The following is a 14,724-nucleotide window of genomic DNA, read 5'->3' on the forward strand; positions in this document are numbered from 1 at the left end:
GGAGGTCTGGAATGGAGCTTTTGCAGCGGGATGTGCACTCCTCTACGGGCTCAGGAGCTGGACTTCAGATTGACAATGGACTATCGTAGAATGGGTGGCGTTGTTTGAACCCCTGTTTGTGTGTATGTGGGGGGGGGGATGTGCTTTCTGAAGTGGCTTGAAGAAAGTTGTGAGCAGCAGGTGGGTGAAGCCTCTTCATCTTCTGTTTTCTGTGTTTGTCCAAGGCAGTGAAAATATGGAGAGAATGCATCAGTGGATTTTAAAGAGAATATTCAGGACTTTGACTTGCTATTTTCTCAGGTGCAAGTGTACAAGTGCATTGGATTACTTGTGCGGAAAACTGAAAATAAAAAGCAATTAATACAGTGACAATAATTATAAATATATTTCGTTGTGTTTGTTTTGTGTTTTCAAGGAAACAATTAAGGGGACATTTGAAATATTTTTTTTCAAAATGTTAATATTCATTTAGAACCGCATTGATAAAGGACTGTAACGTTTAATTTGAGGCCATTCTTTGATCCAAGATTTTTAACTAATCCTAAGTGGTCTTTAAATATTCTAAGCAGCATTGCATGCATTTAAGTGGGCAAAATGTGAACAAGGGCTCCTTTGCTTCAGAAAACAAACGGCAATGCTTGTCATAGTAGGAATACTGAAGAAACGGCACTTTAGTCACAGTCGCACTTATCTTTGGGAAACTTGAAGCCATTCATTCTGACTGAGCTGTCCTCTGTTTGTGCCACTTGATATCTACTTTATCTTTTGTTAAATTCTTGATGTCCTTTGATAATCTTATCAGTCGTGACTGAGGCTGCAGTCACACATAGATTGAAGGTGTGGGGTAGTGAGAAAAGTTATCACGTCATTTTATATCACTTTTAAGCACACTCCCTACTGTGACTTTCCCAGACGTCCAGTGCTGTGTGTTTAATCTACAAGCTTAGTGTTGAATATGATTCATAAGGCAATCAGCTGATTCCAACTTGACACTATGTTAAAATAGTCTGTTTCCTTTGAAGTGTTCAAGTTTGCTGCTCTATATAATATTGAATCAACCTGTTGATGCCTTTTCATTGCAGTCACTTAAAATCTTAGGCAACATTTGACAGTGTAAGAAAATAGATATTGCCTAGATATTGTTTGACTATTAACATCAGAACCTCATAAGCAGCCTCAATGGATTTGAGTCCCGTTTATATAACAGTTGGATAGGGAGACATGTTTGATGACATTCAAATGAGTACAGTTCCTCTGCATGCATTAGCCCATAACCCCATATATGTCCCCATATCACATAAGCAGTGTCTTTGTTAAATGTTTCCAAACTCTTTAATATGTGTAACCAGGTCAGCGCTTGAATGCAATTACAGCTGGCTTTCTGCACAGACAACCCCTCACCCCCCGCAGAGCCAGGATCCTGGTTCCCCTTGTCTGGAAGTCTGCATAAAGAGTCGATTATACAGTAAACAAACTACTTCGACAGTATGTGTGTTTAAACATACCCAAGGCTTATTGTATGCTACAGCACATACTGATCCCGCAAATGACATACACACCCAGAGCAGTTTAAACGTGTATTTTCCCTCCAGCGTTTAAACATCTATTTCTTGAAGCTGTCCAATGTTTTCTTGTTTGGACAAGATTGAAAGCTTTATGTATTATTTATTAGCAGTTATCCTTCTATCACATAGAGTAGGTCCTCTATTAGTCCTCATATAGCAGATATTGACTTGGTATTCAACAGGTGTTTACAGTCCGATCACAGCTAACACTAGTGAACACTAGCACTATCTTTTCTTTTTTGCACTGTTGGAGGAGCCGGTGACCTAAGATTTTCATTGTCATAACTACACTGTAGCTATGTACGTATGACTAATAACAGCCTTGAACCTTGAAAGAAGAGATGTTACAAATTAAGTGGTATTGTATCATACCTGATTGAGAGGAAAATCAGCTGGCAACAACTCCGCTCATCCATGTTCTGACTTTAGATACTTGAATAACATCCTCAACAGTTGGTTACGATTGTTCCGTATTATTATTGTGAATGATAGTTCATAGAGCACCTCCTAGTTTTCTAGATCTATATCATTTGAAGGCTTGCTCCTATAATTAAGTTTTCAGCAGCAGGTGGTTATTTGCTGTGAGTGATTTGGCTCTGATTGTTGGCATCTTGTCACAGACTGTGATTCAGTACATGTTCAGTGATTGTTATGTGGGTGTTTCCTGTTGCTGCGGACTGGGTGAAAAGGGCAGATCCCGTTCCACACGATGATAGTTTAATGGTACACCTCACCCTGTAGGCACCTTACATGTCGTCGTTTCTCACTCACAACCCAGTGAATAGCATGTCTGCTGTACATCAGATTGGAAAGGAAGTGAATTGTACAGTAAAATATTCTAGCCTCTTGATGTGTGTGTTTTGCCAACAAGTACACAATGCCCATGCTTTCTTTATAATAGTCCACAAAGAAAAGTAAAATGGACATTTATTAAATGGGGTCAGATTCTGGTCCTGCATTTCCACTGGTTGTTATGATGGAAATAGCTTCCTATTTAGCTGTGTGAAGTGGAGCATAGGACGCTGTGTATGTGGTGGATCAAACGTGGGAATGAGCCAATTGATTCCAATTAAATTCTGAGTCTTTTGTTTTCAGTCTGTCTTTGTGATGCTGCTTGTGTGACTTTTAAAACCCATTAGTGAGCTACTTTCTCAGCAGTGGGGGAATGTTGGCGATTGGTGGAGCAGCAGTGACGGATGATGCCGGGATAAATGGTGCGAGCAAAGTGAGAAAAGCTCCTTTGAGTCGAGCTTTAGCCGAGTCACGTGAAGAGAGAGGCAGACAAAAGGCAGGTGGCCTGAGGATCAGACAGAAATTTGGGTCAACATTTTATATTTTGTTTGCATCAAAACGTAAAAAAAGACATTGCATTAAAGTGGTGAAAGTTTTTACGTGAGAAGTTTGCATGGTTCTGTAATTAATCATACTTAGAAACTACATTTATAAAAGGATGTAATTGCCTTGATTTTATTTAAACATGACTATGACACTGCAGCAGTCTGGCGTGTCTGTGTGTGTTGGTGGTGTCTCGCATGCAAGCATTCTGAAGTTCATTAGGGTAAGCAGAGTTAACTTCATTAGCCTCTGACAGCTTCTGTTAGGAGCTAGAGTGAGGTCATCCTTGTCTGTTAACACATCGCATGCTACATCTTGACCTACTGAGACGTAACAGAGCCTCGATCTAAAATATACACAACCTTGAACTGCAGCTGTTTTTACACTCCACAGATCCTCTAATGGCGCGTTTCCACTGCAGGCCTCGGTCGGCCTCGCTCGGTTTGGTTAGGCCTTATTAGGCCCGGCTCACTTTAATGCTGCGCTTCCATTACAGTTTAGGAACTGGGGCAGTTACTATAGTAACGCAGTGTAGGCGTAGCCGTGACGTCATCTTCAATGAGAGCCCCAGAAAAACAACACAGCCGTTAGCTCTTAGCACTCAGAGCTCACAGCTCCTCATATCTGTTCAGAAACTAGACAAAAGTTAAACAAGTACAAACCAAAGACTGCCTGTGTCATGGTGAATACAGTCGCTGGTTTATTTATGTCTGTATAGGCCGTTGTTGTGAGTGTGGACGGTCGGAGCATATATAACGTTAGCTTAGCCAAGCTACATTTAGAAAACACGCATTTTAAAAGGGGTTTTCGCCTGCCGTGTCTGCAGACTTGTCAAAGCATTAATTCATGGTTTTTACTAACCGGTATCAGTATGTTGTTACTTCGGCATCATTTTGAAACGTGTATTACAATTAAATCACGGTCAAATATGTTCATCTTGTTGTAGTTGTAGCCCCCTTGTCAGCGATTCTCTCTCTAGTTTAGCATACTCAGCCTGGTTGTTCCTGGCCCTAGAACCACGATTTAGTCGGTCCAGAAAAAAGGTGACAAAGTAGCCCCGGGTCAAAACTAGGCCAAGTGGAAACGTAACCAAAAACGGGCCCCGCACGGCTCGGCACGCTTAAAGCGAGCTACCCGCTGCAGTGGAAACGCGCCATAAGTAGCACACTAACCTATCTGAATTAAAGTGGTAGGCTACTTGACACAAGATGGTTACAGTAGGTGTTTCTGCTGCCACAATTTATTTTCCTCTGCACTTCACCGTTAATGTAAAAGGAAAGGATGGTTTTAATCTATATTTTGTCAACAAATCCATGAGAAGTCAAAACTGAAATTGTGTTAGCCCATCTCATGATACTTTACGACCTCCTCAGCCTCAAGTCCATTTGTTTCTCATGAAGTTGTAAGTCTTAAAAAACATGTAAACATTTCAAAAAACAACCAGGCACTGTTTTAACCTAAAATGACTTAAACAGCAGAATAAAATAGTTTTTCTTGGACGTATTTAGATTTACTGCCACAGGTTTAATGCTCTAATTAGTATGGTAATGAAGGAACGTGTCAGTGAGTTCAATAGTGTGGCATTTTTATAGTTGTTTTGATTACATTCCAGTCTATGGCACAAAGAAAGAGGCTTGGGCTTTGGATGCACCAATAATTCATTGTCAGCTTAGTTTTTATGGGATTTTTTTTGGCCATAATCTAATATCTCCAGACATATCCTTTCACCTAAGTGCCTAATGTCCCACTGAGTAATCACAGATACAGAGAGCACATGTGGTGACTGAAGATATGTATACGGCATGTATCATCACTGTGCAGCGCTGTTATCTCTGCTCCCTCAGTCCCCTCTAGCTGCCTCCTCTTCAGTGTCTGCTCGGCCCCTGAGAGCCTGTACCTCTGTAGTTGCTGTCACTGGCCATTGTGCCGCATACAAAGAGCCTGAGCCCACTCCAGTTATGGGTCCATTCATAAAGCGCAGCGGTGCATGAACCAGGCTCTCCCTCCGGCCCCGGGCACCCCCACAGATCGGGCCTCTGGGAGTGAGAGCGGAGACATTGATCAAAAGCTATCGAAGGAGAGGAAGAGTAAAAGGCGGGGTGGGTGGGCGGGGGTGCAGGATCATGTTGGATAATGTTGGATACAATGAATGGAGACATGGGCTGGGAACTGTTTTTCTTTCCCTTTTTCGGACTTTGCTTTTCATTCTTTTTTGCTGTATCGAGCTTTGTGTTTTGCCAATTTCATGGCAAATTATGAGCCTAAATTGATCCATTTATGAGGGAAAATCATAATATCTACTTAAACATTTTATAAGAGAAGTGGACTATTAGATGGACTAAATCTTTTTTTTGAATATGTGATTTATTTGTGACATTGTCAAACACAGAAAGCATACATACACAGACATGTACAATAAAGGGAGTAAAAGAGACAATTCTACCAGGGTCAACCATAAAAAACAAAATAAACAAACGGACCTTAACCACAAACAACAACATTGAAATAAAATAAATAATAATAACAACAAAAGAAACACATATACAACTAAATCTGTCTTCTTCTTCTCCAGAGATGACACTCCTGTCCTCCCAACCCAAACTTCTGGACTCCGTTGAAACCTTGGACTCCTCCCCCGCCGCAGGCACCGAGGACCCCGAGCTGAGGATGCTGGAGAAGAGGTCAAAGGTCATCGAGGAGCTGCTGCAGACGGAGAAGGACTACATCAAAGACCTGCAGATGTGTGTCGAGGAGATCATCGAGCCACTGCAGAAGAAGCAGGTTAGAAGATGTAGACGCGGAGAAAATATGTCATCATCATCAAAACCTAACCAAGAAACTTTTATCCGTGTTTTTTTAACTTTCTTTCTGCATTTATTAAAGGTGAAGAATGTGGACTTTGATGGGCTCTTTGGCAACATCGGCTCTGTGATCGACCTGTCACAACGCCTGTATGAAACACTGCAGGACACAGACTCTATCGGTAAGAAGCCAGTTTCTCAAAGATGCACATCCTTTGGACATCTTTTTCACCAACCAGGAGTCAAGTAACTTCTTTCCCAAGCTGTGCTGTTATATACAAGAGTTTGAAAGCATTTGCAAATAGCTACCATTTGAGAAAGTTAGGGGAAATATCACAATTAAATTCAAATTTGAGTATTTCCTTAAAAAGGTTCAGATTCTGTCTTTACCAACTTACCTAACTTTGTTGCCTGTTTGGCTTTAATCACCTGTGTTAGTGAGAAACATCCCCCACCACCATTCTCTCTGACCTTACGTTTCTGTACCCTGGGCTCTTAGGAAATGTATTTCTGGGCTTCAAATCTGAGCTTGAAGAAGTGTACAAGATCTACTGCCAGAACCACGACGATGCCATCTCTCTGCTCGAGAGCTACGAGAAAGAAGAAAACATCCAGAGCCACGTGTTGGAGTGTCTGGAGAGACTGAGGTGAGTCACTGAGAGGAGGGGAAAAAGGTCCAAAAAGGATCTCTCACTAGTTTGAGGTTTCAGCTTGACTTGTGTGTTTGACTTAAAACGCTTTTTTCGCATGATGGTGTGTTTTTAAAAGCATGAAATCAAAGCAAGAGTTGCAGCGACTAATACGAGTATAAAGTTGTTTTTGAACATTAACTGTAAAAGTCTGTCGATCATTTATTGTTTGTAGAATTCTGTAAGTTAACTTTTTTGGGGGAAATTAACTTTAAATAGGGTTTTCTGTAGAATACAAACTTTAAAGTTGATTCTGTAAACAGTTATGGCGTTCAGATTTTCAGTTGTCAGTACATATATATATATATATATATATATATTAAAAGGTTGTTGTGTAGTAAGGCCACAGTAAGGTTTGCTGTTGGCTGATACTCTCATGGAAACAATTTATGATGGGGTTTTTATCAGACTTTGAACTGTGATGCATAAGCTAGTTATGAAAGGGGAGTGCAGTCCAAGTACATCTTTAAACAGAAGATGCACTTTTGAACTTTAATACATTTTTGTATTTGCCCATTTTCAGTAAACATGCCTTTACTATATTCCTACCGTACGCATGCTATATGTGCACTAAGATGGAGCGCTGTGATTTCTCAGTAATGTAGAGCAGTCAAAGAATGTGATCTAACTGGTTTCACTTGTTCACTTAGTTTCAACATCTGTGACTCAGACACTTGATAATGTTGTAAAAGTAAGTCATCAATCAGGGTTTGAAGATAAACACAGGTTGGTTCTCTGGAAGATTAAGAAAAGAGCACTGTTTCCAAGAAGTCCCACTTAACAAAAGGCCAATGTACAGCTGTGTGTTGTAAACACTGACAATCTTTTGTTGAAATTAATTTGTTATCAGTTTCTTTTGAAGTACTGCTTTTATACCCATTGTGTAGGTTTACTATACTGTTGCTAGCCTCAGGAAAGTAATAGTATTTCTAAAGTGAGGGTCTGCTGCAACCTATTCAGCTTTTAAAGGTCATCTATCTACCGCCCAGTAGAATTTGAAGAGTTTTACTGCCACACTGGGCCTCTGTCCAGTTTTAAAAGAGAATTCACAAAACAAAACCATAACAACCACGGTGCAGCTGGCTGTTTTCTTGCCAAGTAAAGTCCTGGATTAAGTCCCTTCATAAGCAAATACTTCCTTTGAGTTCTTAGAATTTAACTTATAGAAATATAAAGCATTAATGACATTTTCTAATCAGATCATAGGTTAATAAATCCTGTTTTTGTCATCTTTTTCCAACCTTCACTTCAACAGGGCCATATATCGAGAGTGGTAAGTGTCCATAACAAGTGATGTCATGATTTTACAGAATGAGAATCATCTCGACCGCATGCCTGTTGCTCATTAACCCCCGGGAAATGACCTCTGTGTGTGTTGTGTGTGTGTTTGTGATGCTGTGGAAGACTCTAAAACATGTGTGCTGGCATTTCATTTTCTTCTCTGGACTAAGATGAATTCAATGTATTTGTTGTTTGTGCATGTGAATACTGTATATAATTGTTGGGAAGAGACATATTCCGTCTCATTCGTGGAAAAGAAAGGTAATCGTTGATTCTGGGAAATCTAATGCCATCTTCTGGACAAAAAAAGCAATAGCAATTAACATTAACTGATCTAGTTAGTATTATTTAAAATATAATACCCATTATAGGATTTCTCTATTGTGAAAATGTTGTAACTCAAAGCTCTCTTTATGGAGAATAGGGTAACCACAATTCTAACTCTTACACCATAAACAAGTCATATTGCATGTGACCTCATTTGACAAAGTGAAAACTGTGAATGTTGACAGTTTTTACTGTTTAAATTTGGAAATGTGTTTACCCTAAATAGGCAGATAAGATTCCACAAATCATACCTCAGTTTCTAACACCTTATTTTAACAATAACAGTATATTTTCTTTGACGCTCATGCAGACATCCAATCACAATTGGGCTTTGAACACCTGCATTATGCAATTGACCTTGTTACTATATATCCAGAAGATTGCATTAAAACTAAATAAATCGATATATTTTTTCTATTCGTGTCTTCTTTTTTCATTTATGTCTCCCAAAAACTGTGTGATCATCATCAGAATATATGAATATGTGATGATGGTTACATATCATTGGATCATACAGCCACATGATACAGAGACGTGTGTTACCTGGGGAAATAATGGAATAGCTGTGATGGTGATAGTGGCTGTGTGTGAGCTTCTCTTCACATATCATCATTTCTTCCTCCAACCAAACCCTCTCACTTTTTTCAGGGGGAAAACAAACTACATCAACCTCGGCTCCTTCCTAATCAAGCCGGTTCAGCGGGTGATGCGTTACCCCCTGCTGCTGATGGAGCTGCTGGGGGCCACACCCGAGAGCCACCACGACCGGCCCCTGCTGACCGAGGCTCTGCAGGCCATCAAAGAGATCAATGTGAACATCAACGAGTACAAACGCAGGAAGGACCTAGGTAACAACAAATCCCTTAAAGCCTGCTGGTTGGTCTGTATTTGGGAAATCGTTTCTTCAGTGCAGAGTCTGAACTATTTTCCCTCTGCTGCCCCCAGTGGTTAAATACAGGAAAGTCGACGAGGACACGTTCATCGACAAGATCTCCAAGCTGAGCATGCACTCCATTATCAAGAAATCCAACCGAGTCAGCAGCCACCTCAAACACCTCACAGGAATCTCCCCCCAGGTACATCCCTGTTTTTATTTCTTAACCCAAGCGAAGTGTAGACTGTCAGGTTTTTGTGAATGAAATCGTGCTGATCTCTTTCTTCTGTCTTTTTCACAGATTAAAGATGAAGCGTTTGATGAAGCAGAGAAGAAGTTCAGGCTACAGGAGAGACTCATCAAGTCTTTCATCAGAGATATTTCTTTGTACCTGCAACATATAAGGGTACGAACATGTTATCACTATGATATAAACTCCCAAGAAGACACAACTAGAAATATCTCCTGTGGCTGATCCGTGTCGTTTTAATTGCATCTTAAAGTACTTCCAAAATGTAATTATTCTTAACAACGATAAATCCTACATTTATTTTCAAACCAACTACTGAAAAACAAACATATTCCCATTGTTTTTAATGAATATATACATGTAATAATTCTTAATTTTGCTGATTAGCTCAGTATTTTATTGTGACCTTTTAACTAAAAAGTATTTAGTTTATTGTTTTTATATTATGGACTGGCATACATAAAAACACAAGCCTTTTCCTCCCATTCTACATCAGTGCAGAAGATAAAAACATATAATATGATTCCATAAAAATAAAAACCATCCTTAAAAACCCTATTGTTAATGAGACCAGTGAACTACACACATACTCCACCGAGTGTATCTATGAATATGTTGTTGGTGCGTGCAGGAATCGGCGTCTGTGAAGGTCTTGGCGGCCATCAGTTTCTGTGACATCTACACAGAGCGCAGCATTCTCGACCCGGAGAGATTCCAGAGAGCTCACCGCTGCATCAGCGACAAACAGTTCACTCAATTTGTAAGTCCACTTCCTGTTTGTTATCATCTAGTTTCTATTGAAGTGCATTGAGAATGACTCTGAAGACTTCCATCAACCCTCTCCTCTCCTTTCCCCTTGCAGAAGGAGCGCACAGAGGCCTTGGTCATCAACCCGCTCACCCAGCTGCTCCTCATGTTCGCCGGGCCGCACAAGCTCATCCAGAAGCGCTTCGACAAGCTGCTGGACTACGACAACTGCAAGGAGCGCGCCGAACGCCTCAAGGACCGCCGCGTCCAGGACGAGCTGCAGGCGGCGCGCAACAACTACGAGGCGCTCAACGCACAACTCCTGGACGAGCTGCCCAAGTTCCACGGAGCAGCAGAGAATCTGTTCACCGGCTGCGTGAGGGCCTTCGCTCACTCACAGAAGAACTTCACCAAGACCACGCTGGGAGAGCTGAAGCCCCTCCTACAAGCTGTGAGTAACTTTGATTATGAGTGTATTGAGGATTGTGGGACATAATAATCATACTAATACATTCTTCACTCATTATATTATATTCTGTTGGTAACCCTGACTTTTTCTTTACACTTTCTTTCTTCCAGTTTTCTAACAAAGTAGGCCCAGAGGGGAACCTGATCTCTAAGTTTCAAGAGGAGTACGGTCGGGTTCTTCAACTCCTGCAGAGCTTTAGCTTCTGCCCGGAGAACCTTCCTCCTGCCGCCTCCACCAAAAAGACCGTAGAGAAGAAGACTATGGAGAAGCAGATTTCAAGAAAGCATCTGCCGGCACCTGTGAGTGAAACGCTCATCTTATATGCTCCCTGCCTGACTTATTCTCTGCATTACTTAAAAAACAGTGCAATATTGTGTGTATGATTTATTAAACAGTGCAATATTCATATTTAGGATTATTATTTTGAACATTATTCTGGTTTTCATTATTAATATCTTTCTTATTAATACAAATACACCACTGTATATATTGCAATACACTCTTTTACATGTATATTGTTCTTGCATAATAAACTACTATGTGAACATTTTTACTTTAGCCGTTTTTAAATGTTTTCTTTCTTTTATTGTAACCAAAATCAATAATGATAAAATACGTATTCTATTTCTGTTTCTGATTGGTGCCAGACCAAATTCATGATCTAACTGTGACTCCTGTCCTTGTCGCTTTCAGCCCAACCACATCTCGCAGACGGACGAGCACCGGGCGGGACTTCTGGCACGTTACGGACCTGAGAAACTTTTCCAGGCAGAGAGAAACTTCAACGCAGCCCAGGATCTGGACGTGTCTGTACTGGAGGGAGACCTTGTGGGTGTCATTAAGCAGCAGGACCCCATGGGTAGCAACAACCGCTGGCTCATTGATACAGGAGGTAGGTCATTCGTACTCAAAGATTCAAAAGTGTTATTGTCGTATGAACATAAGCTACAGTGTAGAAATGGCAATGAAAATCTTATGAATCTTTTTGCCCAAAAATACAAATAAAAAATAGTGCATGAAGTCTATATATATGTAAATAGATTTTGATTTGCAAGAACAGAATGTGAAATTACATAAAGACAAAATTAAATACGGTTTATTGCGGTGATAACTATTTAGATAAATAAGTAGATTGCAAGATGACAAACAGATGAATGTTTATCGAGGCACTTTACAGAGCTCAGGTGTTTAGCAGTCTTATGACCTGTGGGATAAAACTGTCCCTGAGTCTGTAAGCCCTGATGAAGAGCAACATTTTTGGATGTGCTTCTGACATTTGAAAAAATAATGATGCTTAATAAATATTTCTTTCCTTGTTTTGCAGTCGGCAAGGGTTTTGTTTACAGCTCCTTCCTGAAACCCTACAACCCACGCAGGAGCCAATCGGACGTGTCCATCGAGAGCCAGTCGTCCAATGAGTCGGGCTACGGCGGCTCCTCGCCTGTTTTCTCACGCCAAAACAGCAACAGCACGCTGACCTTCAACCAGGAAGCAGCCACCGTCAGCTTCTCCACGTCGCAGCCCACGGGTCATTCCTCGCCACACCCTTCCCTCGACTCTGCCTCGTCTCGTCGGAGTAACCCCAGAGACACTCCCAGCCTCGACCCTGCCAGTCAGAGCAACTCCATCAACTCCTCGCCCAGAAATCCCGCAAACCGCAGGGAGTTCTCAGAACCAACTCACAGAATTTCCTCCAGAGACACGGAGCCTTCTCACCGGCATCACAGAGACTCGTACGATGCGGGTGCGAGCAGCCACAAGGAGACGGCAGACCTCTCGGAGACAGACTCTTATTCTTCACTCAGAAACAATCGATCACAGCGGCATGGACACACGGACAAAACCTACAGTTCTTACCAGTTGAGAAACGGAGATAACGGGGGCCAGAAGAGGGCCGTTCCCCCCAGAGAGGTGTACATCGAGCCGGAGCCAGAAGCAGAAGATGAGAGTGAAGTAGACGGTCATCAGGTGAGAGGAAGTTTGAATCCTATGATGGAATTTAAGATACTATAACAAGGGCAGACATTTAATTTTCAAGTGATGAGAGTAACCATGTTAAACTAAGGGATTGATGTTATAGAGAAAATCATACATCCCAAATAACTCAATATTGATACTTTAACCAGGGCTTAGGGTTGACCATTGATGCTTTCAAAACATATTTTGACAATCAGATTTTTTATTTATAATCATTGGGGTGGGTTTTATGACTAAGTGGCCTAATGCAAATCCCTTTATTGAAATGTTGCAATAGTTGAAATGTTACAATAGACAAAATCTAGCTTGTATCATATCAAAATCTAGCTTGTATCATATCAAAATATCGATATAAAATCAATATAGAGCCCATCCCTATTTGAACTTTTACCCAACAAAAGCAGCTTCTGTTAGTTTCTTTTATCTATTTAACAAAAATTATAATTCATTGTTGTTTCCCACAAGCCCATCCTAGATACTACCACCAGATATTAATACTGCTTTTAAAATGTTGGGGGGAAAAAACTGTGTTGACTGACTGTGTTTTTATTTCTTTTTCCCGTTTTTAGATCTACTATGCTATCTACTCCTTCGAGGCTCGTTGTGCCAATGAACTGACCATCTCAGCCAATCAGAGGCTGCGGATTCTGGAGTTCGAGGACTTGAACGGCAACAGTGAGTGGTGGCTCGGGGAGGCGGAAGGCCGGCGAGGCTACGTGCCTTCAAACTACATCCGCAAATCAGAATATACCTGAACAAAGTTTCACCCTGAAGACTGTACGACGCCTTGAGGAAGGCTCACTGAGCAGACAAGCATCTGGACACGTGGTCGCTTATTTCTGATCTGTTATATCATGGAGTTTGATAGTGAGAAAGACTGACCATTGCGCCTGACTCTGCTCCTAAGAGTTAGCATTTTATGGCTATATTTATAGACTTTTTTATATTATTTTTACTTACTGGAAATTGCACCTACTCCCTCTTGTTTCCAGTGATAAACCTGTGAATTGCACCATATTTTTGGCCATATTCTCTGTGGCTGAAGACAATGAAATGTATGTTTAAGAGTCTTAAAGGTTGACGCATTGGGAGATTGCAATGGAAATGTGAATGTTTTGGGTTCAGGCTGGATTTTTTTCTAAACAAACATCAAGATGTATGAAGACAGACTTATGTTAACACTGTGTTAATGACTTTTTTCTGCTTGTGGTTTACCACTACAATGATGAATGAATATTAGATGACATCTATGCCGTAATGTTCAACAATCAAGGTTTGAGGCACTTATGTTGATTATCCACTGGTGGCTAGCTTTGAAGTGTCTGTGGAACAATCAACAAGAATTTGGCGTATTGTATGAATTGAATCTGTAATTAAAAAAAAAGCTGAATATATGGTTTAGCACTCCCCTTGTCGATACACTTTGACACCGTGCAAACAGGTGATGACCGGCTGAACCTGTCAGAAGAGGTTAAAGAACACGGAGAAAGAGGTCGTGCTCCAAACTCAACTCTTTGTACATTATATATAGTGCTGTATATTGAGAATATGCTTTTGCACCCACTGTAAAGTGATCACTGTTTGAATAAAAAAACAGCTCAGCTGACACATTAAGACAATTTCTTACAATTATTTTTGTTTGTTTTCAAGGGTGTTGTTCGAAAAATACTTTACTACATGTTTTTACAGATTAAACTTTTTTTTAAATTTTACAAATAAAATCCCTTTTCACCTTAAGTCATAAACATAGAAGGGAAACAGTCCAGATCAGACATAGAAAAGGGATCAGAATTTTTTTCTCAGTTGCCTGTCAGGGTTTCTGTGGTTTATCATGCAACAATTTGAATATTGTGTTCAACTGATACATTACAAATCAGTCCTGAACTTATAGTAATTATTACTTTAGCATATACTGTATAGAAGCCAAGCAGAAGTATAATACAGTACAATTTGCAATAATGTATACAGTGCAAAACTGAATAAGGGTGTTTTGCATTTTGCAAAATGGTACCATTTTCATAACGTTTGCATATTGTAAACAAGATTGATGTGATACAATTCCAGCTCTTCAACTTGTTGGGAAACCTGAACTCAGGTTAATACATTTTTTGATTTAAGGGATACCTTTATTGAGTGGATTATTAAAAACACACCAACTATGCCTAGAGCGTCAACATATCACCTCCCATCAACTTTCTAACTCTCTACCACTTTATACCTGTGAGCACCTCCACAGTAAGAAAGGTCACAGGGCAAAAAGACAAAGTATTTAATCACATGTAACTCCTGTCAAATCAATGCAGTTTCCTAATGATTTACCGGTGGGTGGAGTGTTAGTAAGGGGTTATTTAGGACGGTGTGAGCATGAAGCCCACCGTAGATTGACACTGGTCCCATCATGGTCTGCTC

The 14,724-nt window shown here is 40.5% G+C and overlaps 1 protein-coding gene across 1 annotated transcript in view; it reads left to right on the plus strand.

Moving 5' to 3' along the window:
• dnmbp (dynamin binding protein) overlaps nucleotides 1-13,922 on the plus strand; it is a 51,968-nt gene extending 38,046 nt beyond the window's left edge. The window contains 13 exon segments of the mRNA XM_034107198.2: nucleotides 5,473-5,681; nucleotides 5,784-5,883; nucleotides 6,201-6,348; nucleotides 7,646-7,663; nucleotides 8,647-8,846; nucleotides 8,944-9,074; nucleotides 9,174-9,278; nucleotides 9,754-9,882; nucleotides 9,985-10,320; nucleotides 10,449-10,637; nucleotides 11,032-11,230; nucleotides 11,663-12,306; nucleotides 12,885-13,922. Coding sequence (XP_033963089.1) covers nucleotides 5,473-5,681; nucleotides 5,784-5,883; nucleotides 6,201-6,348; nucleotides 7,646-7,663; nucleotides 8,647-8,846; nucleotides 8,944-9,074; nucleotides 9,174-9,278; nucleotides 9,754-9,882; nucleotides 9,985-10,320; nucleotides 10,449-10,637; nucleotides 11,032-11,230; nucleotides 11,663-12,306; nucleotides 12,885-13,070 — 2,594 coding nt within the window. The 3' untranslated portion in view covers nucleotides 13,071-13,922.
• Nucleotides 13,923-14,724: the final 802 nt, after the last annotated feature.

The sequence above is a fragment of the Pseudochaenichthys georgianus genome, chromosome 19, assembly GCF_902827115.2.
Source record: "Pseudochaenichthys georgianus chromosome 19, fPseGeo1.2, whole genome shotgun sequence".
In the NCBI taxonomy this organism is placed as follows: Eukaryota; Metazoa; Chordata; class Actinopteri; order Perciformes; family Channichthyidae; genus Pseudochaenichthys; species Pseudochaenichthys georgianus.